Raw genomic sequence first — 23,128 nt, forward strand, 5'->3', positions numbered from 1 at the left:
GAAAGGCTGATTCTGAAATTATAACAGTCACACATTTAGTATTTTTCCCTATGCGGACATAGAGCAAACCGGATAGCACGCAGCTCAGCTCAGCTCCGCCTATCTGACGCGCACCAACGGAGCGTCGCTGCCTGCAGAGGCGACGTCTCGCATGGGTGGATCTTGTCCTCGTCTAGCAAACTAAAGCAAAGCGAAAGGTGGTTCCGGTTTTACTTGGTCTGTCTAGTCGGGTCGGTTCAAGTCGCACTACGGAGAGCGCTGCTGGTCGCCGTGTGACTCCGCAGACAGGACAGGACCGGACCGGGTGAACAGGACAGACATGGAGGAGACGGGCGGTGCAAGTGCGTACGGGGCTTCGCTCGCGGGAGGAGGCTTCGACTTCCAAAAGTTTATCCGACAACCGCAAACTATCGTGCGGATCCTCAGCTGGGTGAGTGACTGTGGACACTGGATCGAAGAGTTTATCTGTTAACAGCGCACAGCACACAGCGGTCAAAGGTTAAAAAGACGACGCGCCCAGTAAAACGTTAGTATGGTGTGAACAGGTGGCGTGGCCCTGGTAACTCTCTCCCCCCCCCTCCCCCGGTCTCTGTAAAGGTGTTAAAAGATATTATTTTATTTGCTGCTAGAGGCTTATATCATACAAAACAACAGGCTACTGAGCAGCCTCTCCCAGGGGCGTCATGTTGCATGCAGCTGGTGTATGACAGCAGCTCGGTGACAGCACAGCTCAACACTGCTGTTGTCAGAGGAAGAAAGACAAACTGCAAAACAAACGACTGAATCTCCAACCAAATACAGGCTATAATCTGTCTGTCTAGTATTGTTTATGTTACAGTGTATTCCTCACACAATCTGGTAGCTGTGTTGGGTTCAGCAGGAGTCGTAAAAATATAACCAGACAAGAGGATATTTTAATGTCTCTTCTTCTATGTAAAAGCAGTTGAACTGATATTTTCTGGGGTTTTTGTTTTTTTTCAAATAAGATAATAAAATAGAAGACTGGAAGGCTGATTGTCTTTTATCAGAGAGAGAGAGGTTTACACACAGAAGCATTTTTTTTCGTATGCACAGATAGCGGGGAATTCATATAAACCATGGAAAGTTTTGGGGAGTCCTTATGCGCTGCTGCTCACCTGTTGCTAGGCAAATCTTGAGGGACAGATTTGTTTTCGTGGTTGGGACAGACTGCTCTGGAAACTCCAAAATGAATGTCAACCAGACAGGATTAACCCTTACCATGGTGACGGCTCAGGAGGAGTGAGGGCACAGATTTAGGGTTTGGTTTTAATCATTTTATCCGTCTTTGACCATCTCACCAATAAAATGAATGTGGATTGAGATTTTTTTTCAGGATTCTTGGTTTTTGACATTTGTAATTGGAGATTTTTTTGCTTTCGTGTTTCTGTCTCGTTTTGTCCTCCTGGTGACATCCTAAAATGCCAGACAGGCCCGAATCCTGGATTACCGAGACTGATTTTGATTTGATCCACTTGGTTCATGAAGTCTAAACTGATGTGCGCAGAAAACTAGGAATCACACAGACTGCCATGGAGTGAGAAAACACACAACTATAAACCTGGCTGAACCTGGTTAGTGTAGCACTCGTGTAAATACAGTAGTGCGGCAGATGAGGATTAAGGACAGAATGTGCCCTTGGTTGCCATAACCCTGCAGTGTTTATGTGTGTGTTTTTGTGTGTGGGGGAAGACGTGTGAGAGAGATTGTGTGTGTGTGTGTGTGTGTGTGTGTGTGTGTTACTAGTAAACAGGGGCTGATGGGTAGGTAAGGTGATACCACTCCCCCTCTGACCCCCTCTTTTACTCTCCTGGTGAATGTGTGCCAATGATCTGTTGCTCTCTCTCTTTCTCCTACACACACACACAAACAAACAAATAAACACACACACACACACACACACTCGGGGCAGCTGTCCTCAACTGGTATTGTATTGGGACCCCACTTTGACCTTGTCTTTGAGTCCCAACTCGCAACTTTTGACTCTCAAATCTCTTTCCTATCAACTGCAAAGTATTATAGTAAAAATCAACCCCAAATCCACACCAGATGTGTCTCTGGTGATTTCTGTTTTAATTTTTTATTTTATTGAGTCATTCATATAATTGCATTGTAGCAACTTCATCTGAAACTTGGCTTTAGAGGGCAGAAAACACCCAGACAAAATATGAAGCAAGAGTGGAGTCTTTGCTCTGTAACTCTGCCTACAGTTCCCATAATGCAACATACCTGCTCTACTCTTACAGAGGTACAATGGAAGGCCACACACAGTGAATCTTGGAAATTAATGATCTTGAATGATATCAATATCCCGACTTGAAACTCCAAAATACAAAAGGAAAGCCAATCATTCCTTATTAAGGAAATACAATATTGAGGAGGAGGGTGAAACGCATCTCTGCTCTGTCAACCTGAATATATGCAGCCGGGCGTCTTTATCTTACAAGCCGAGCGTCACTATCTTACAAGCAGCTCATGCAGAAGAATAGGTTATGCTCAGTTGCACACATGTTTACTCAGAGCCGTCACCACGACAACATGACCCAAAACCGCATTATGTATAGGATATAATTAATGTTTTTATTGGAATTTCAGTCATCTGTTTGACCTTTTCACTCACTCAGTATTTCCATGAATTCCCCCCCCCCCCCCCAACCAACACACACACACACACACTTTCCATCTTTGTGCCCTTCTACAGAAACACCCGTCTGTCGCTCTTAACAGTCTCACTCTCTCACTTCTCAATTGTATTATGGAAATCCCCATATTCACTTCTCCTAATCTCCTTTCTTTTCCTCTACTCACTCTCACTTTCTCTCTCTCCTGTCTCTTCATATCAGTGGGATTAAGGTCTCTCTCTCTCTTTCTCTCTCTGCCCACTCTCATCTCGTCCTTCTCCCCACCCGTTACACTCTGTCTTTCTCTTCCTCCCAGGCTTGTTAGGGAGCTGGTGGCATCTCTCGAGTCACATGGTAGGCAGCTGCACTCAGAAGTAGGTCACATGGTTAGGTGGGTAACCAGAGCAGACAGACCGCAGGACGGCCAGTGGAGCCAGGCAACAGTGAGCGCTCTTCACTTCAAGACATGAGAGCAAAAGAGCTTTGGGGTATTTCAACCACCCAGTCAAAAACAAATGATTTGTAAATAAATGTAATAATAGCACAATTCCTCTGAATAATCTGTAAAAGTAAACTTGTCTTGTAGCCATATTTATCAAGGATATCTCATTGTGAACAACACTTGAAGTTATGAAGTTATTTCATTAGATTTTTTTTTTTAGCATTATCTGGCTAATTGTGTAACCTGACTCATCAGGCTGCCTGAAGAGGAGCGCTAAGCTTGTAGTGTTGCACATAGCTACATGTATCATACAAGCCTATCCTGTGTTTGTCTTTTGTTGTTTTATGCGCTTTTGTTTATTTGCGCTTATTCAGCTGGAGTAAATGTTTACCTTTTGCATCTAAGGTGCTTCTAGTATCTTTATTTTGTTTGTTCTGGGCCATTTTTGGAAGACCTTTCCCCACTGTTTCTCTGAAAATCCCACAGACTTCCAGGCAAAGACTCCACTCTTGCATCATATTTTGTCTGCATGTTTTTGCCCTCTAAAGTCCAGTTTCAGATGAAATTGCTATAGTGCAATTGTATGAATGACTCAGTAAAATAAAATAAAAATAAAAATCACCAGAGACACATCTGGTGTGGATTTGGGGTTGATTTTCACTATAATATTTTGTAGTTTATAGGAAAGATTTGAGAGTCAAAAGTTGAGAGTTTGGAGTCAAAGACCAGGTCAAAGTGGGGTCCCAATTCAAAACCAGTTGAGGACAGCTGCCCCGTGTGTGTGTGTGTGTGTGTGTGTGAGTGTGTGAAACTCATGTTTCAGCTTAGTAAAAGCAGTTTGTACTGGCGTCTTTGTAAGTCATTGAGCACTTTTTCCTCTCTCTCTTCATTTGGTTTTAATCACCACCTTCTTCCCTTCTCTGTGTGTCGCTTCAGATCTTTGCCATAGTGGTGTTTGCCTGCATCACGACGGAGGGATACGTGAACCCCATCCACAGCGCCGAGGCAAAGTGCATCTTCAACCAGAATGACTCGGCGTGTCAGTACGCCGTGAGCATCGGGGTGATCGCCTTCCTGGCCTGCGTGGCCTTCCTTGTGTTGGACGCCTACTTGCCTCTCATGAGCAACGCACAGGAAAGGAAATATGCTGTCATGGCTGACCTGGGATTCGCAGGTGAGCAGGAGTTTAAATTCGCAATGAAACAGCATTTTGAGAGCATCTTGCTTCCTTAATTTGATGTATTTCCTGTTGAAACAGGACGTTTGGGGCGGGACAGAACGCAAGGAGGGATCTTTCAAAAGTGTAAACCAATGGGATATCAGTTAGGGAGAGAGTAAGGCAGTTTTATTTGACGAGAAAGGCGGAGGGGCGGAGAGTTTTTATGTAGCCCTCCTGGTACATGATGAAGTCATTGCTAAAGATTTTCTGTTTTCCAGGAAGTCAAAGTAATGAGATTTTGATTTAAAAAATACAATAAAATATATTTTTTGTAATTTTCTCAGGCATAAATTGTCAAATAGGTGTATGGTATGATAGAAGGAGCTAAACACACAGAAGTCATTTTCATTTCAGTGTGACTTTAAAGTGATTTCCAAGATTTTGATTAGACTCCTACTGTATGTCTAAATTAACTGAGCTGTTTGCATTAGAGTGCATTCATAGTACTGTAAGGTGCTTGGATAAAAAGTGTCCACCAAATTGCATATACAGCGAGGGTAAACCCAGTTCAACTCATGTTACTCCACCCAGAATAGAGTTTCCCCATCCTTTGAGGCTGACATAAATCTTTATTATATACATTTTTTTATAAACCAGAGTAAGTAGTCTGAAACTGATGAAAGTTATGTGAAGATAGGATCTTTTAAGAAAAAAACAAAACCCATAAGTTAATGCTTTTCCAAACATATTTCTGATTTTTATGTCCCGCCACCATGGTACATTATGTTGTCATGGTGTCATTATAGAAACTTCATACTCACACCACAAGTTCCACCAATAGAGGACATGATCTGGTTAGATTTTGGAGCACCTTGCTGCATAAATTTGCATTTTAATGAGGAAAAACTGATTTTCTTGGAACTACTATAACTCCTTAATGCGTTATGATACAGTTCATATTAACACCACCCATGTGTTACGTGAAGACAAGTATGTTGACAAAAATATTTGCCAATTCATGCATTAATAGGCCCTTTTCACATCATCATGGTAACAGCTTCCATGCTTAGAAACCGGTGCATTACAACTTCCTTTAGCAAATTTCCAGCCCAAAACAATTTGGGCTGGTTGTGGAGCGGTTTAGTGAAGGCCATAGCTGGTAATAGGAAGTTGTAATGCACCGGTTTCCCAATGCAGAAGCACTGAGAAACAGAATGTGAAACGGGCCTCTTAGCTTAATAAATGACCTCATTAGCATAACTGGTAGTGTTTAATATATCATGGTGATTATAGCGGGACGTCAGGCAGCTCAAGTGCCTGTTTATATTGGTGGTTGTTTTCCTCATGATGATAACTGACTGGAGGTTATAGTTTACTGTATTTTATTGGTTTTAATGGTTAATTCGCTCTTCTAAATAGTTAATCCCTCTTTCTCAGTCCTATCTTTTCTGTTTTATTTCCTTGTTTGAATGTGAACTCCCTTCATACAGGAAGCCTCACAGCTTTGGCTCAATGTCTGACAGATCACAGCCTGTTTTTCCTGACATGGCATGTATTATTCATCATGTGGATGATGAGAAGGCAGTGGGGTGGAGGGGGAGGATGACATTAGAGTTCTGATGAAATTAAACATTCATCAGCTGTCCATAATACAGTTCAGTCAGCCATTCTTCAAGGGAACAAAGAAGTAGTTGGGGAACCATTGGGGGAAAAAAAAAGGCATTTCATCATTTGAGCAGAAGGCGACACGAGCAGCCTTTTTGCTCTTTTGTCAATGTTTTTGTTCTTTTGTTTTTCACAGGAATTCACTGTAGCTTTTCCTATCTATTTTTTCAGCGGGGCACTTCTGATACCATTTCATACAGTGTGGAAAAACAAATGAATCATTTGTCTGTGTGTTTGTGCATCTGTGTCCCTCTGTACGTTCTGCAGGGGCGTGGACCTTCCTGTGGTTTGTGTGTTTCTGCCTGTTGGCCAGTCAGTGGGGTCGTACACACAATGTCAGCGGTATCCCCGAGGACGCCGCGCGGGCCACTGTGGCCTTCTCGTTCTTCTCTATCGCCACCTGGGTGAGGAGGACTGCTGCTGCGTCTGTGCACAGACCCACTCCACACTCAAATCAACTTGGTTTTAGCCATTCTCTTTGCCATTTAGATCTAGTATGCGTAAGATGATTGTAGGCCCATCTTCCTCTCCTTGGTCTGCCAAGTGAATGTCTACCATGTTACTTAAACCTAATGTAACACTACCAGATCATTGACCATGATATTTTACAGTTATTTACTGATACTAATAGACTGATTGATGAAGTTAAGTGACTGTAACTAGCTTGACATTTGTCCTCTTATCATCTTAACGTGTAGGGGATCCTAACCTACTTTGCCCTGGGTCGTTACCGCCGTGGCGTTGATGAAGTTGCCGTGCCAACCTACGCTGAGCCCCCACCGGATCACCACACCCCCTACCCCCCGACCTACGCCCCGACCTCCTACGCCCCCACTACCTACGCCCCCACTACCTACACCCCTACCACTTACTCGGTCTATCCCACCAGTGGGCCAGACGCGCTCCTGCAGCCTTCCTTCATCCCCAACCCCCAGCCGCAGGGAGACGAAGGCTACCAGCCGCCCAACTACTGAGACAGAGGGAGGAGGCAGGCGGTGTTCCAGGTTATCTGTGTACATAGTGATTGCAGTTGCACTGCACAGACCCGTAGCTTGCTATATCATATTGATGTGGTTATGCATTTGATCGAATACACTCTTCCAGGTGTTGTGAGATCAGAGAACCTGAGCAGTCCAACTGCAAGTTGTAGATGGGGAACACTGCAGTTTAAGTCGAGGGTCGTAGCTCTTGGTCTGTGGTCAGATCTTAATACATCAGGCTGATTGTTGAGATTAGTGCTGATGATTGGGTAATCAGATCTTAGATCTATGTGCAAAGATGCAACTTTTACCTCAAAAGGGCTAATCCTGAAGGGGATGGGTAGATGGGATGTTTGTGGCAGGTTAGGGGTCACATGATGTGACGTAATGAAGAGTATCTACCAATGAGAGCTCCCTGTGGAAGTGGCCAGCACTTATTCTCACACACCTTATTCTCTGTTGGAACCTGAACTTGGAACCTAATGCCTTTGTCCCAGAAGAAGAATGTGCATCTGTACATAGATATCATTATGCAAAGTTGCCATTTTAATGGTTGTATGTGCCTGATTTTTTTGTTCTCATTTGGTTTAGTTTCTATATTTTTGTTTTCCTTCCAGTGCATTTATCTTGACCTGTGAACACAAAGTTTAGAGTGAATATGAATTTATTTAATTCAGCAAATTTAGCTGTGGGCCTACTGAATCCAATGGGGATAAGCCAACTATGAAACCCAATATTTCCATACAGAAAACCTTGTGTCCGAGTAGCAGTTTTTGATCCAGCATGGGCTCTGTATACGTGAAAGAAAAAATTGATCTGATCATCTGCTAAGGTCAGAAGAAAACTGCTTCATAACAAGGAAAGACACAACAGAAACGTTGTTCCTGTGTTCACCTCTTCAGCAAATCATACATGGTTTTTAATATCAGTTTGATCATGAGTTATTGTTGAAGGGGAGAAACAGAAGAACCTTGATTTTCTTAACACTGGCTGTGGTAAAAAAATAAATAAATCATAAGACATTTGGGTAAAAAATGGGTTACAAGTGTCAATATGTGGAGGTATTTATTGAATATTCATATCCAGTGTTGGCCTTGTAACCTGTAGTTAACATTCAGATAGACAGGAGGGAGGGACAGTAGATAGCTAGGTACTTATTGAACAGGTTTATCCACAAAGTCTGTCCTCATACTACATAGTAACTTATTAACCGCCAGCAACAATACTGGCTCCTCAGCCTCTGCACAGGCAGGTCTCAGACTTCCTCAAGGGTCTCGGTGGCAGTTGGTTTTCTGGACACTTGATTGTTTTGATCTTGTTTACAGGCTCCATAATCTAAACTATTGAGTCCAGCACTTGGAAGGCAGACTTTAGTGTGTGTGTGTGTGTGTGTGTATGTGTCTTTACCCGTGACAGATTAACACCTCTCCCTACAGGGATGATATTTACACGCCTCTCCTTAACGAGACCGCTGGTTTACTCTGTTGATTGTGCCTTACAGTACTTTAGTTGTCAGCTTGACACCCGAGTGGCTTCCTGCTCTGGCAGCTGTAGCTCAGCCAAAGTCGCACACAAAAGTTGGCCTAAGCTCACTTTTTGGTAACTCTGCCCCAGCAACCAAGGCTGTAAACTGAACTTAGATCTGTGCAAATGACAGACCAGAATTTAAATGTGGTTTCTATTTATTGAGCATGACGCTATGCTGTCATACTATATTGGAGTGATATTTGCAATGGTGGAAAGACAAACACAGTTTATGTTTATGTAATCTGTGCAGCTATCAGGTTGTTCATTCAGAACAAAACACACACAACCTGCTGAAACTAAATGAGGAAAACAACACCGTTATTGAGTTCAGTCTTTTGTGCCAACAGCAGACAAAGAGATGAAGGAAGTTTCCTTGTAGAGGGAACTGACAGTAAAATGTGTTGCAAAATAAGCGTACGCCTAGTTTCTGTTTGCTATACAGCTGTATCACATCTGTGTTCAATGCTGCGCTTGAGCCAGCTTTGCTATGGTTAAAATTCATGCTGTGGCAAATTAATTAAATCTTTTGTTCTTCACAATGTACCCTCAACAAAATCAATGTATTGCTATGACACACTGAGTGAAGCCTAAGTTTGTCACAATTACTCTTCTGATAATGAATTTAGCACCATGTTCTGCCTTCTGTCCAAGATAAACTCCAGCTGCCATCCCACAGTGCTGTAAATGTAACTAGTGGCTACAATTAGATGTGTAGATGTTGATTTATATTAAAAGAATTAAAAGTAAATCATCAAAATTTGCCTGTTCAGTTAAATGAGGATGCGTGGATTTTATTTTGATTTCCCTATTTTGTGCGATGAATTTTTGTTATTTAAGAAAGGTCCACATTTTAGATTTGAAGAAACTAGAATATTAGAAATCATTTGTGTTTATATCACATGATGTCTGTCAAATGTTTTATAAAAAAAAAAGAACTGTGGCACAAAACTAGTTGATTAAGTTTTGGTTTGCTTGTTTTGATGTTATCGCGTTTATGAAAGTATTTTTTTTTTCCAAGATGATTGACACGTGCTCTTTTCCTTACATCCTTTGCCATATTGTCCTGGTGTGAGCAGGAAAAGCACAATAGCCATTTACTTGTGAGACTTTTTGTTCATCTGAGAAAGACAGAATAAAATCATTCACAGAACATATATATATGTCTTATTTAGAATGGTATATGCGTAACACACAAACCAAAAGGTTTTGTATAGTATATGGAAGGTACTTTTCTCTTTCCAAGCAGGAAACACATTGCACAGCCTCAGAGCCTGCCAGGATTTAAACAGGTTATTTCGGTCCTCACTAGCATGTGAGGGCATTGGATTACACATCACACTCTTAGCACATCAAACATCAGAATTTTGCAAGAAGGAGAAAGGATATTCTCCAAACTGTATAAGATTCTCTCAGCATTCAAGAAATGGTTGCTTCAGACCTTTTGTGTGTTGAAACTGACTTTTACTCGTGCTCAAGCCTCAACACCTGCTCTCCCGCCATATGTAGAGTAGTACACCTGTAAGTCAACCACTTCATTACACATGATGACAGTAAATATATTTAAGTCTGAAAATATTGAAAATAAAATTAAAACTTTCTATTCTCTGACAGAATATTCCTATGTTAAAAAACAAACAAATAAAATGCTACAGATGTTTAGCCTGTAGTGAATAATATGGCAGTGAGTGAGTTGTTAGCTGGTTTATCCAACACCTTTCAAGTACTATCATGTGCATTGTCATATTCACAAATGTACAAAAAATAAACAGTCATAAAAAAAGAGATACATGACAACTTATAGAGGAATTACCCTCAAACGGGCAAACAAAAGGCCGACAAGACAAATACAGAAGACTGACTGATTGAGCCTCATTCTTCTGCAGAGACCTAAAATACCAGTACCAGGAAAAATACTGATAAAATGAAGCTACTTATCAATAAAAATCCCCTCTAATAGTGACATACACACACAGACTGACAACCATGTTACACTGTTGTATTCCCCCTGAACTCTCCAGTCAGGGGCTCCACTGAGGTTTCTCGTGCTCAGAGGTGGAGGGAAGAGAAGAGCTTCCGGGGAACCCTGGAGTCCAGCTGTCTCCCCGGGACGACCTGCTGCGGAGTTTCGTCCCGCAGCGGAGCGCTGTTCTCCTTGTCCACCGTCAGGCCTCCGTAACACTTTCTGCACACCGCCTGGTACATGTCCGCTCCGCCGATCACCTCCACCTACGGCACAGACAACAAATAAGAAACGGATTATGGATTGAACCAGCGACCTTTTAGTCAGCATCTCTACCCCTGGCCAACCTGACACCTCTCAATACCTCCGAGACAAACAACCTTTGCTCCATGCCGGCCAAATAATCAAGACAAGATTACAGCAGGATTTGGGGGGGGGAAAGTGTGATGGGTGGTGTGGGGTGGTGGTGGTGGTGGGGGGCAGGAACATAAAGGCTGACCGAGACAGATAATGCTGATTGACTGGTTATAAAAGGAGAGTTTGGATAAGGAAAATGGCACTTACCCCTCTCACATCCTATCTAATTTATCAACCAATCTATCCTACATTTTCTTTGGTTCAGTCTGAACCAAATCTACCTGCTGCCGTCTTTACCTGTCCCTTAAAAATCTATATTTATGTCCTTTGTCATGCTGTAAAAAAAAAGGACTTCGTGGCAACATTGTTCTGTCTCCTCACCTCTTTCTCCGCTCCTAGCCTCTTGGTGTAAGCAGCTTCTTTGTAACATTGCATACAGACGGCGTTGAGCTTCACTACACTCTCCGCCAGAGGGACCAGGCTCAGGATGTTTCCAAATGGCTGCAGGAAGACACAGGACAATACAAAGAGCAGTTAGTTGGACTGAATGGATGCAGGTATTATTCTATTACAAGGAACAGACACACTATAGTGTAGAATAATGGCCACATTGAACTGTCTGTTATGTGGCTGACAGTGGGTTTTGTTCAGTGGCATATTTCCCTCCACAAAAATGTGTTCTTGCTTTTCTGCCATTTTGTTTTGTTTACACCCACAGTGCCACTCTGTCTGCCTGTGGAGCATAAACAGTAGCCGTCTGTGAATTTGAATTGTGAATAGATGCAAGTATCACATTTACTCTCACACAGACAAATACACACACACACACTCACCTTTCTCTGGAAGGTCCCGTCCAACGCAGCTACAATGATGGTCTTCCCTAAATTGGCCATCTCCTCACAGAACTCCACTGTGTCTGGGAACTGGAGAAACACAACAGCAGCACAACATTAGATGTATTGTCCAGAGCGAGTACTAGTCTAGAGTCAACGAATTTGGATAGATTCTCTAGTCCAGTGGTTCTCAAACTTTTTCACATCAAGGACCCCTCAACTGACACAAATTAGACCACAGACCCCCATTTGATAAGATTTTGTCCCAGGATCCCCCATCTGATAAGATTTTTGCTTTTAGATGTTTTATTACAGAAAGTGTATGAAACCCATGACCAAAATAGTCATACATTCTGTCATTGTGTTACTTATGGATGGAATTATAGTGAAAATAAATTATTCCCCTTTTTGCTGGGGACCACCTGGAACCCCCTCAAGGACCCCACTTTGAGAACCACTGCTCTAGTCCACTAATAGTTCCTGATGTTTTCCCCTCACAAGCAATAACCCTGATATCACCCTTTTACCACAAGTAAGGAAACTCTGACTAGGACTGAAAGGAGCAACAGTTACTCTGGATCGGGTTAACGCCTGTCAATCCATCACAGAGAAAGACTAGTATATATGGAAGGCAAAAAGTGGCTTGATAAACGAAGCCAGGTAGAAACATCATACTCACAAACTGCCCTTCATCGATTCCAATGACACAGGCCTGCAGCGCCAGAGAGCGCACGTCTCCCAGTTGATTGGCCGGTACCGCTTCCATCGTGCTTCTAAATGGACAAAGAGAAAGACTTTATTTTAAATGGACATTTTGTTACCGTTCTTCTAGGTCACACAGCACCTCCCTCGTTTACTGTCATTTGTGTAGGAAAATTGCACACAAATAAATCTGACCGAATCAGCAGTAGGCTTGTGTTTGATATACTACATTGTAGGTATTCTCTTTTAGGTGTTTTTTTATATGATTATGATTGTTTTGTGTGTTTTGTATGTTTATGTAGCTCTGTGTAAGGTATGCTTTTTTTTTTTTTTTTGCTCTGCAGCAGTGTCTCTCATCAAGACAAATTTCTCCCAAGGGAGACAATAAAAGTAAACCTTAACCTTAGCAAGGTCTAAAGCCATAACATCCTTCCATCACTTTCAAATTATTCATTATAACGATTGAATGTAACACACACACACACACACACAGAACATTTCTGTAAATTTGCAGAATAAAAACAGTTTCCTCACCTGTCGTGTGTGGCCATTCCTTTATCTGAATAGCGGGTGTCTCTGGCATATTTCACGACCAAGCAGTTATACTGGGCGATCTGGAAACGGCGCACTCTTCGCATCAGTTCCGTGCTGCAGAATAAATGACATTAATTTCAGTTGCCATGTGTAAAACCAAGCAGACTAGTGAGAAATGGCAGCATTAAACTTGTGTAATAAGCTCGGCTCGGCTACAGAAAACACAGCAACATTAGGACCAACTCACAGGATAAACTCTGCAGTCATATTTGGCGGGATATTAAGATGTGAGCGGTATTTGTGGCATCAACACTTTGTTTTACTTACTGTACAAGTGACTAAGAATAACACAACACGCACTACACTTGCAAAGACAACTGGTGTTTCTGTGTAAATAAAGTCAACTCACCTTTTCCCTGAAAACATCGGTCCAAAGATGACCTGCAGACAAAGAAGAGAAGTCAAGCCGAGGAAGTTAATGGCAGGACAATGACAGGGAAGTCAGCTAAGTTACTACAAAGGGCCTTTCTTTATACACACATACGTTTATGTCGTGTTTTGAAGATTAATTTAGCTAACGTTTGTTAATGTCACGACATTGTTAAGACTGTAAATAAATACGAACCTGGATTTGTCCTCTAGCTCTCCGCGGGGAATTTGGAAGAATCCTTGGCACATCCAAACAGTCCATGTTTAATGTAAATGAGCTACGGTCTATTAAGAAAATAAAACTAGATAAATAAAAAAAGTGCTCTCCCAGCAGTAACCTACAGCGATATAACCTTAATATGACAAAAGACAAGTCGAACTTAAGTTAAATATCGCGCGCCCCGGCTTCTACCCGGCGGGCACTTACAGCGGAAGTGAGTTCAACCAATGGTCGTAGAGCAACGTGACACGCTGCACCAATCAGCTTCTAGATAACAGAGAACGTTGGCGCCAGCTGGGACCAATCAAAACAACAAGAAAGCGGGGAGGCGCCACACTAAAAGAAGCAGCTGTTGACTTTTCCTTTGTTTGTGTGTGTGTGTGTGTGTGTGTGTGTGTGTGTGTGTCTGCTTGAAAAGAAACGAAATTAAATCACTGTAATGACTTTTTTCCTTCACCTGAAATGTTTGCCTTGTCATCCTGAAATGCAAATGAGGCAAATGTTGGATCACTGTAATTAGGAACCACAGTTTCCACAAACCCCTTCACTCGATTGGGATGTTCTCTGCTATTCTGGACGGCAAGGGCAGCGACTGTCACATCGAGCGTATTTTGTATTATTAAACACATAGGCGGATTATGAGACAAAGTACCATAGTACTTAGTAGATGGTAGATACCTAGTAAGGGCCCCCAACCACCACAACAAGGAATCATTGCAACAAGTAAACGGCACAATATCACCTGAATCTCAACTCAGGATTTACAGCTCAGAATTGACACACTCAAAGCCAACACCACATTAGAAAAACACCTGTCTAAATATAATTTTGGAATCCGTTGAAGTCTAACAACTGAATGCAAGTCATGTTGCAAATTAAATAGCAAAAACAGGTAGACCTCTGAAGGCTAAACGAATCTGTCCTCTGTCTACAGTCCACAAACTTTAACAGCGCCCTCTATCGACAGGCCCCTACACACCTGTTAATCTAGTGAGAATGGAAAGTGATAGCCTACACAAGCTTATCTTTTTTGAAAGATGATGATAACATATAGGGATACTAGGCTATTGAAGATTGCATTCAAATTCATATTCAAAACATTTTTTTTTAAATACAAAAGTGAGATAAACACAATAAATATTGTATGCCCTCATTGCGTATCTAATATTGCTATGCCTATTATCTTTGGTAACACTTTATAATAACCATCATTAATAAATGGTAAATTGATAGTGAATTAAACTTTAGTTAATAGTTATTTTACTGTTAACAAACAATGAAATGATCATTAATAATGTTTACTAATTATTAGTAATGCTATAATTTATGTTATTTTATCATTCGTTTGTGTAATATAAAATCATTTGTTTATAAATTATATATTGTATCATAGCTTTTTACCCTTTTTACCGTCTCTTATCAGCTATGATACAATATATAATTTATAAACAAATGATTTTATACTAACTAACTAACTAAAGTTTAATTAACTATCAATTTACCATTTATTAATGATGGTTATTGTAAAGTGTTACCTTATCTTTTTTTGTTATTGCACTTATGGCAGAGAAAACTCAATAAACAATTACAAAGGAATTACAAGGTGGAAACACATTATTCTAGCCCTAAAAAACATATTTTAGTGCAAAATGCCTCTGATTACCTGCAATGCCCCAAAATCTACTGTATGGCCACACAGTAGCGGGATGGTACTGTATATGAGTCGGTGGGCCCTATTCTGACAGATCAGGAGTGGAAAACAACATTCTTCGTAAACCATGACTTAATGCATGCATAATGCAGTGCTTTACTGCTAAAGCGCTATAGATAAACTGAGGGGAACACTCACTTTGACACTGCCATGGTGACACATTCAAAACAAATGTTTAGGTTATTATAGGGGGGATTTTGGGGCTTTGGTGTTGATATAAAAGCCCTTTGAATGCAGGGCAGTAAATGTACAGTTAGTGACAGCATCCTCATGTATCAGGCTATGGCTTAGGGACCCCCCTGAGCTCTTGGGCCCCTGAGCCTGTGCCCGGTTGGCCCGTTCAGTAATCCATCCATGATTAAACACATAGTTAAAGAACATAAAGAATTGCCTTCTCAGCTGCCATAGTTGCAACGCTTGCGTAAGGGTGTTCAACGCACCACCGTTTCCGTTTAAATAAACATTTTGCTACGTTTTGTCGGGGCTGAGCGCAGGGCTGGGGGTCCAAAAGTCCAGTCCCACTGCTGTACACGTGCTGCCTGAACTCACCTGTCAGCCACCGGAGTTTCAGTGAAGTCTCCTCAAGAGATACCATGATGCGTTGGGATGATATGAAGAAAGATGTAAGACTTTGACTTTTGACTTTGAGCTCTTTCCCTCCATATTTTGCTTCTAGGCAATAAGTCTATTATCTCTACAGTGGAAGAATGCTTCCTCTTATCCTTAACTGCTGGCTCACCCTTGCAGTCCATGGGGAGGATGGAAGAAGTAACAAATTAGCCTATAGCAAAAGCTGTGATGAAAATGCTTGTTTGACCGCATAATGAACTACTATCTATTAACTAATTTCATAGATCCAGCTATTTGATTCAAACAGTGGTGATTTTTTTTCCTGTTTGTTCCATATATCTTTATTACTTTTTACATCAAAGCGAAACCGAGAGGGCGAACTTTGACAAGCGATAACAACATTTCTTCCGGTGTCCAAACCATAGACTGATCCAAACAATAGCCTAGATGCTTTTCATTAGATTTTCCAGAAGCCCTCTTTGTTTCCCTCTAGCTGTGACAGTTGTTCAGGTTGAGGCGATGTGTGTTAGGGGCCTGCTGTGCAGCTGGACTATGCTGCCCTACATAGGTAAACAGCAGCAACTTTTATTTGTTTGTTTTTCAAAGGTCAAACGTCATGCCTCAAGTTTGGATTTAATTTCAACCAAAAATAGACCCATAGGTGCTACTAAACAATATATATTATCCACTTCTATACCAAGAATACTTTTGTCAGGACAGGAGTTAACAAAGATAAAGCTTGATTTTTTTTTTCTCAGTTTCACTCTGTTGCTCTTATGCAGAATATAACCCTTTAGCTTTGTCAGGCTTTTCAGCATTTTTTTCGTCAACCTCTGTCTGTAAAGACAGCCTGTTTGGTTAATGGAAGAATTATAATAGTATTATATCATGAATTGAATTGAGAATGCGTGGTAAATTACAATTCAGTTCCTGGAGTTAGAATTGGAATTGGAATGTCACCCAGCTCCAAGGAAACAGAACTGGAGTTGAATTGGAATGAAACAGAATTGAATTCCATGAAATTCCATGAAATTCCACTTCTAAGAGAGGTTGTTTCTAAACCTAAACATTATAAATCAAACATTATGAAAAAAAGACAGTTAAACAAATCACATACATTCAATTAATGTATACATTATGATTAGCCTACATTATTAATTTGATTCATAATTATGAATCAAATACCACCTGAAAGATAGGCTACCTTTAACATTTTATGGTATTCAGAATAGATATAGGACTTCTAATTTCAGATATGTGGTAAGAAAAAAAAAAACAAAAACATGGAATTTCACAGAATTTTATTAAACTACCTGAAATTCCGATTCAATTTCAATTCTGTCTCCTGTGTTTGTTTGTTTTTTTGTTTTTTTTTTCAAAATTTCAATTCCAGTTCCTCAGCTGAACTGGAATTAATGGGTTCATTCATGAATTGACCCCAACCCTGGCTTCCTGCTCGGGAGGTGGATGTCGGGTCGGCAGTAGAGGGCGCTGATCACCATAGCACAGTGACCGTCACCGGGCTGAACAGCCGGTGAATCGGCATGTATGGCCGCCCAGCTGACAGCAGTGTCTCCGTCTCGTAGGAGCTCGAGCGGCAGTATTCCCCCAGCTGGTGGTCGCACAGGATGTCGGCAGACGAAGTGATCAAGGCCCACGTCGCGGCTCTGAGACAAGGTTGGTCTGTGTTTTGCAGCTTAATGCTACAATAACGTAGTAATCCAGGTGAAGTGGTAGCGCTGTTGGGATCAGCCTACCATCCGTGACAACAATGGGTGGAGCCCCCGACCGGTTAGTTTGGTGGTTGTTGTTGTGGGTGAATCATTCATATGGGTGTCTCCTGTTTAATGGTTTTATATCGCGTGTGTATGTGTATACTCTCTATCTTTGTGAGAACCTATTTTTGTTTTAAACCTTCAGAGTGAATTGAGGCCATTTCAGCCGGTCCTCACTTGATCCAAGAGGCTATTTTAGGGCAGATTTGGTTTTAGGGTTAAGGTTAGTGGATAGGGAATGCATGGCAATGAATGTTAGTCAGTTGATGGTCTTCATGAGGATAGAAGTACAAAGATGTCTCTCTCTCTCTCTCTCTGTCTGTGTGTGTGTGTGTGTGTGTGTGTGTGTGTGTGTGTCCAGGTACAGAGCGCGCCCGCGGCCTGGCTCAAACTTTACTCAACGTGCCATATGGGGAGGGAGAGGGAGAGAAGCTGGATGTCTATATACCCAGCACCACCTCTCTGGGTACGGATCAAGGAGGCTTTATATTATCTGTGTGTCAAGTTTTCATGAAGGTATTACAGTAGCAAAACACCTGAGAACTTGCATGTAGGAGATGTACCACACTCAGAAAATATTCACCCACCTGTGTCCTAAATAGGAGTTCACAGAAAAAGTTTACAAATGTGCAAATATATGCAAATATTGACTTGCACAGTAAATCTTTTCTGTGAATTCAAATTTAGGACGCAGCCGCGTGAATATTTTCCGAGAGTGTAAATTCAAACCTGCAAGTTTTCAGGTGTTTTGCCACTAAAATACTTAAACATAAGTTCATGCCATCCCCCATGCTTGTATGAAACTAATAAGTCCCTCTGGTTTAGATGTCCCCCTGGTTATTTACCTCCACGGGGGATACTGGCAGTTTCTCAGGTACAATGTTCTGTTTCTCTACGGCTTCTGCAATGTGAAGTAGATATATTTTGACGTGCAGATGTGCAGAACTTGTTCAAGTTTTTCATGCTGATGCTTTGTGCACATACAGTAAGGAGGAGTCTGGGTTTATGGCTGTGCCACTGGTCCATAAAGGCGTAGTGGTGGTTGCCGTCGGCTATGACATCGCCCCCAAAGGTAGACTCTTTTTGAATTCTGACTAATGAATGTCGTTTCTGGTTAATTCCACTGCAAGAATTTTAGCAATGTGCCAGGAATATCAACCTTTCCCCCTGTGGCCCTGTCGCTTCCTCTTCAGGGAACATGGACTTGATGGTGTCCCAAGTACGCAGGAGTGTTGTGTCTGTCATTCAGCAGTATTCTCACATCAGGTAGGCTACCTGTGCTTTTTTTGTTTGTTCTTCCCTCTCACTAACACTCCCTTAAGCGAAGTTTATCTTAATTCATCACCACATTATAATGCAACTCCTCTTATTATGGAAAGTGCCACAGAAAGTACCACAGACGACCATAAATATACAGTATATTCAATGATAAAGTACATGCTGCAGGTCATTTTCTGCATGCAGACTGAGAGAGAGTTTTTTTGTAGCACAAGATGAAAAGGCTTCTCTCAAAAAGACGTGTCAATATGAGGCATGTTGCATTGTGGATTAGGGATTTGAAGCCTGGCTTTGACATTTCACACTTGTCGTGCCCTGTTGTCCATTTTCTTGTTAGTATTCCTTTGGTAGTGCCATGCTTCTAAGTGAAAACATTTTTTATTCTCACGGTGCTATCGACTTGGTGTCACAGGCATCAAGAAAAATTCAGCTCAGTCAGTTAGGTAAAGCTGAACTGTACTTGTGCTTGTTGGATAGTTCAGAGCATCTGCTCTTTTCTAATAGCTACTAGTGAGAGAGGAGGAGGTTAGGTATTAGACTATGTCACTGTACCGTACCTGTGCACTGTCAAACGTAATCACACTTTATAGCACTTGAGAAAATCATTTTCTACAAATCACAAAGCTTTATTGTGCAGTATCTAGTTGATTAAAGGAAGTAAAAATTGAATTTATTGTGAAAACTTGGCTTTAATTATGAATCTTATCTTATCACACCTTAGCTGTGAATTTTCACTCAATTCCCACAATCCTCTCCTCCTGTTCAGAAAAAACTATACATCATCGCCACAAATGCACTTTGAGATTATACAGAATCTGTACTTGTGTTTTTTTATGAAACCCAGCTGATCTCTTACACTCCCCAGCGGTCTGTACCTGTGTGGCCACTCTGCCGGGGCTCACCTGGCTGCAATGGTCCTCTCCACTGACTGGTCGCAATACGACGTCACCCCCCAGATCAAAGGTGAGCTCTACCAGGTGAGATGAGACAAGCGACAGATACGGCAGTGCTTGGCCTCATTTTGACTCACTGACACTGAAGAAGAAGCAGAGACGCACAGAAATGAAACTGAAACACAAATGATGCAAAAACAGGCAGGTCAGGTGAATTGGAGACTCTAAATTTCCCATAGATGTGTATGTCATGTGTTTGATGTAGTATGGTATACGACATGCATATGATGTATGTAAAGCCCTTTGAAACAAGCTTGTGATAAAGTGCTATATAAACTTGACTTGAAATGGTGCATAGCTGATATTTTTTTCCTTTTCTCCCCACTGTCCTTCCTCTTCCCTGGCCTCCTGCGGTTCTCTCATCTCCTCCCTTGATCCTTTGTGAAATCCGCCCCTCCGTCGTCTCCCAGGTGCTTTCCTAGTCAGCGGCATATACGACCTGCTGCCCATCCTGTCTACATACGTCAACGAGCCTTTGAAGATGACAGAGTATGTGGAAATTTACCTCTCACTCCATAACTGTCAGTCACTGTGACTGAGGAGGATGGCATCTTTAGGAATCTTTGCTCAGCTTTCTATAGACAGCTTTGTGTATATGTGAGTGTTTGTGTGTGTGCATTCAGTGCGATGATTCTCTTTGTGAATGAGAAACAGTGCATGTATAGGTCCTTGTGTGTGTGTGTGTCTGTGTAATTGTCCTCTGCGAGTCTGTCGGTGCCAGTCGGTGACGGCCCCCTCTGTGTCCCGTCTCCTGTCCACAGGGAGGTGGCGGTGAGGAACAGCCCCAGCAAGCTGGTCCCTCAGCTGAAACTCTCCTCCTCCAGCTGCCATATTGTTGTTGCCGTCGCGCAGAACGACTCGCCGGAGTTTCGCAAGCAGTCGGAAGAATACTACAAAGTCAGTCAGAACCCCAAAACCCTTCTGGTCAGAGTAGGAAGACCGTTAAAGATGAAATCATTGCCTTCCAATTGATGGCAATATTACACTTTACAGGTTGAGTTAAAGGTCAATGTATTGTTGTGTATTCTTTGCTGGGCCCACAATATAATAGTTTTTTTTTATATTAGAACACGCATACAGTTTCTATGAAGTGATAGTAAATACTTCTGTTACATATTTCTAAACATTTTGGAGACATCCTGTCATCACTGGAGAAATATGTAGCATTCAGTTTTGTTTACCATCAAATCCTTAATCTCCTTTCCCAGTCTTTGTTGTTTATCATTCACAGAGGTAACAGAGAAAACATAATTCTGCTGTTGGGATCACACTGAAGAGTTAAATAGATTGTAATTCATTCAGATTATCATTGAAGAAGTCTCAAGATTTGATGAGCATCTTAGATTTTTGTTTTGATTTCACAAAGTGACACATTGACTTTTAACATGTATTGTGATTTATATACAATACTGAGACAGATAAACTTGTTTTTTTAATTGGTTGTACGTATCTCACTTTTTGTATTAATTTCTTTACCTCTTTTGCTACCTCTCTTTCTTCTGGCCTTTAAGAGTTTGGAGGCATCAGGACTGAATGTGACGATGGAGGATATGGCCAACACAGACCACTTCAACATCATTGAGCAACTGGTGGATGGGGAGTACCACCTAACACAGGTACACACACACACACACACACACAAAACCGAATCTGTACCAATGAGCGTACATTACTAAAAACTATTTTAGTGTACACCCATGGCCTGTAGATTCATGTATTTTTGTTACGTCTTTCAGGTGATAGACACTTATTTTTAATTCCTTCCTTCCTCTGCAGCTCCTCTTGAAGGTGATGGGGAAGAGCTGAGAAGAGTCTTTTATCCATCTATTGTCAACATATCCAACTGAATAGAGTCATCATGCACTGCTGGTTTTTGTTACTGATAAAATATGCATAATTACAGTGTCATAGTATGATAAATATACAATGCCTATCCGTTTGGATTGATCAAAAGTAAGGCGGCATGTGTTTCATTTGTTCTGATACCCTCTGTGTCTCTCACAGTCTAGCCTCCTGTGTCATATATGATAGACCTCTTTGTTTACTGTAGTTACAGCTGCCAGAATAAGTCCCAAATCAGCTTCTTATATTCCAACCTATATTAACACAGTAAGAGAAACTGCATGCCTAAAGCTGAGTCAGTTCGTGGATGGTGATGGTAGCAACTGAAACATACTGAAATTCATTCACACTCAGTTGTCAGCTGATTATTTAACCATCACAATGCACAATATTGTTGTTACTCACTATTTCACTTGCCTCTCTAAGTTTATTCACCGGCATAGTAAGTTGAGTATACAGAGAATATTGTTGATGGTTTGTTTTGCATATTTCCTGTGTTTTGGAAAAGGGTTGATCATTTTGACTGTGACAATCTATTCTATCATAACTATAAATCTGTGGGAAGGATGACAATAGGATCTTACTGTATGTCATCAGTGATGACATGAGTTAACCATGGTTATAAAGTGAATGTAGCTTCTTATTGCAACCTCCACAATGCAGATAATCTCACCCAGGGAATTCTACTGATTACGTTAATGTGTCATCCACACTTGGTAATTGTTGATAACTAATACTGTATTTTTGCACTCTTTAATTTTACCCTAATAGTAGGCTTCTCAATATTCAAATGGATATATATTTTTAAAGAACAAGTCAGACTAAATTATCAGAGATGCACATTATAATGTTACTTGCTGTCCACATTCTAGCATCTTAAATAATAGTCTACGTTACTGTTTACATTAAGTATTCTATTAATCATAATTGCTGTAAAAGATTATGAAGGAACTCACAACACAATAAATGTTTATATTTGAGACTGGCTGTGTTGGCTTTCATGCAACTTTTAGACTTATAAAATGTGTGTGTTGATGAGATTGAAGGTTTTTGATAAATAAGATGCAGGTTTGTATTCTCTTTTATCTCAGTAGAGGTACCACACAAAGAAGCCCTCATGCAATAACAACACTTGTCACAAGTGTATCATCACATAAGCAGTAGTGGTGCTCACCTAAACATCTACAAAAAGGGGTTCCCAAACTTTTTGCTGACAAGGACTCCCATATAGATTAGCATTTTAGAAGATTTTGCCTCAGGAACATCTGATTAGATTTTTGTTTTAAGGTATAATTTAGTACAGAATTACACAATTCTCTGTACAACAATTGGGAAGATAACTGGAAAGAACTGAAACCGTCATCGTTAAACATTCTCTCATTGGTCTAACTTCTTATCAGTGACGAAAACTGTGAGAAAAAAGATGTTAGACTATTAGTAATAGGAATAGTTGAAGGACCCATATAGACTCCCTTGACCCCACTTTGGGACCTGTGATCTGTTCTCATTTGAATATCAATGGCTTGTAGTTTAGTTGTCATGTATTATTACT

At 41.1% G+C, this 23,128-nt stretch overlaps 3 protein-coding genes across 4 annotated transcripts; 2 read left to right on the forward strand and 1 right to left on the reverse strand.

Annotated features, from left to right (window-relative positions):
• Positions 1-185: 185 nt before the first annotated feature.
• Positions 186-9,169, forward strand: syngr2b (synaptogyrin 2b). Its single transcript, XM_071525151.1, has 4 exons — positions 186-430; positions 4,018-4,255; positions 6,173-6,309; positions 6,604-9,169. The coding sequence occupies exons 1-4, from the start codon at positions 320-322 to the stop codon at positions 6,877-6,879; spliced, it is 762 nt and encodes a 253-aa protein (XP_071381252.1). The 5' UTR covers positions 186-319; the 3' UTR covers positions 6,880-9,169.
• Positions 9,170-9,316: 147 nt separating this feature from the next.
• Positions 9,317-13,630, reverse strand: tk1 (thymidine kinase 1, soluble). Its single transcript, XM_071525152.1, has 7 exons — positions 13,424-13,630; positions 13,208-13,239; positions 12,799-12,912; positions 12,242-12,335; positions 11,563-11,652; positions 11,111-11,230; positions 9,317-10,638 (listed from the first exon to the last, which is right to left on the reverse strand). The coding sequence occupies exons 1-7, from the start codon at positions 13,487-13,489 to the stop codon at positions 10,459-10,461; spliced, it is 696 nt and encodes a 231-aa protein (XP_071381253.1). The 5' UTR covers positions 13,490-13,630; the 3' UTR covers positions 9,317-10,458.
• A 2,048-nt stretch (positions 13,631-15,678) lies between these two features.
• Positions 15,679-22,533, forward strand: afmid (arylformamidase). Of its 2 annotated transcripts, XM_071525157.1 has the most exons (11): positions 15,679-15,781; positions 17,315-17,405; positions 17,865-17,969; positions 18,329-18,377; positions 18,490-18,575; positions 18,697-18,769; positions 19,647-19,744; positions 20,145-20,223; positions 20,496-20,631; positions 21,246-21,350; positions 21,511-22,533. In XM_071525157.1, the coding sequence occupies exons 1-11, from the start codon at positions 15,752-15,754 to the stop codon at positions 21,538-21,540; spliced, it is 882 nt and encodes a 293-aa protein (XP_071381258.1). In that variant the 5' UTR covers positions 15,679-15,751; the 3' UTR covers positions 21,541-22,533. The 2 variants fall into 2 exon arrangements, with proteins under 2 accessions (XP_071381258.1, XP_071381259.1); XM_071525158.1 differs by lacking the exons at positions 15,679-15,781; positions 17,315-17,405 and adding an exon at positions 17,572-17,594.
• Positions 22,534-23,128: the final 595 nt, after the last annotated feature.

The sequence above is a fragment of the Centroberyx affinis genome, unplaced genomic scaffold, assembly GCF_046629955.1.
Source record: "Centroberyx affinis isolate AG114_WGS23_722 - 3 ecotype Tasmania unplaced genomic scaffold, CSIRO-AGI_Caff_v1 ptg001272l_1, whole genome shotgun sequence".
Classification (NCBI taxonomy): Eukaryota; Metazoa; Chordata; class Actinopteri; order Beryciformes; family Berycidae; genus Centroberyx; species Centroberyx affinis.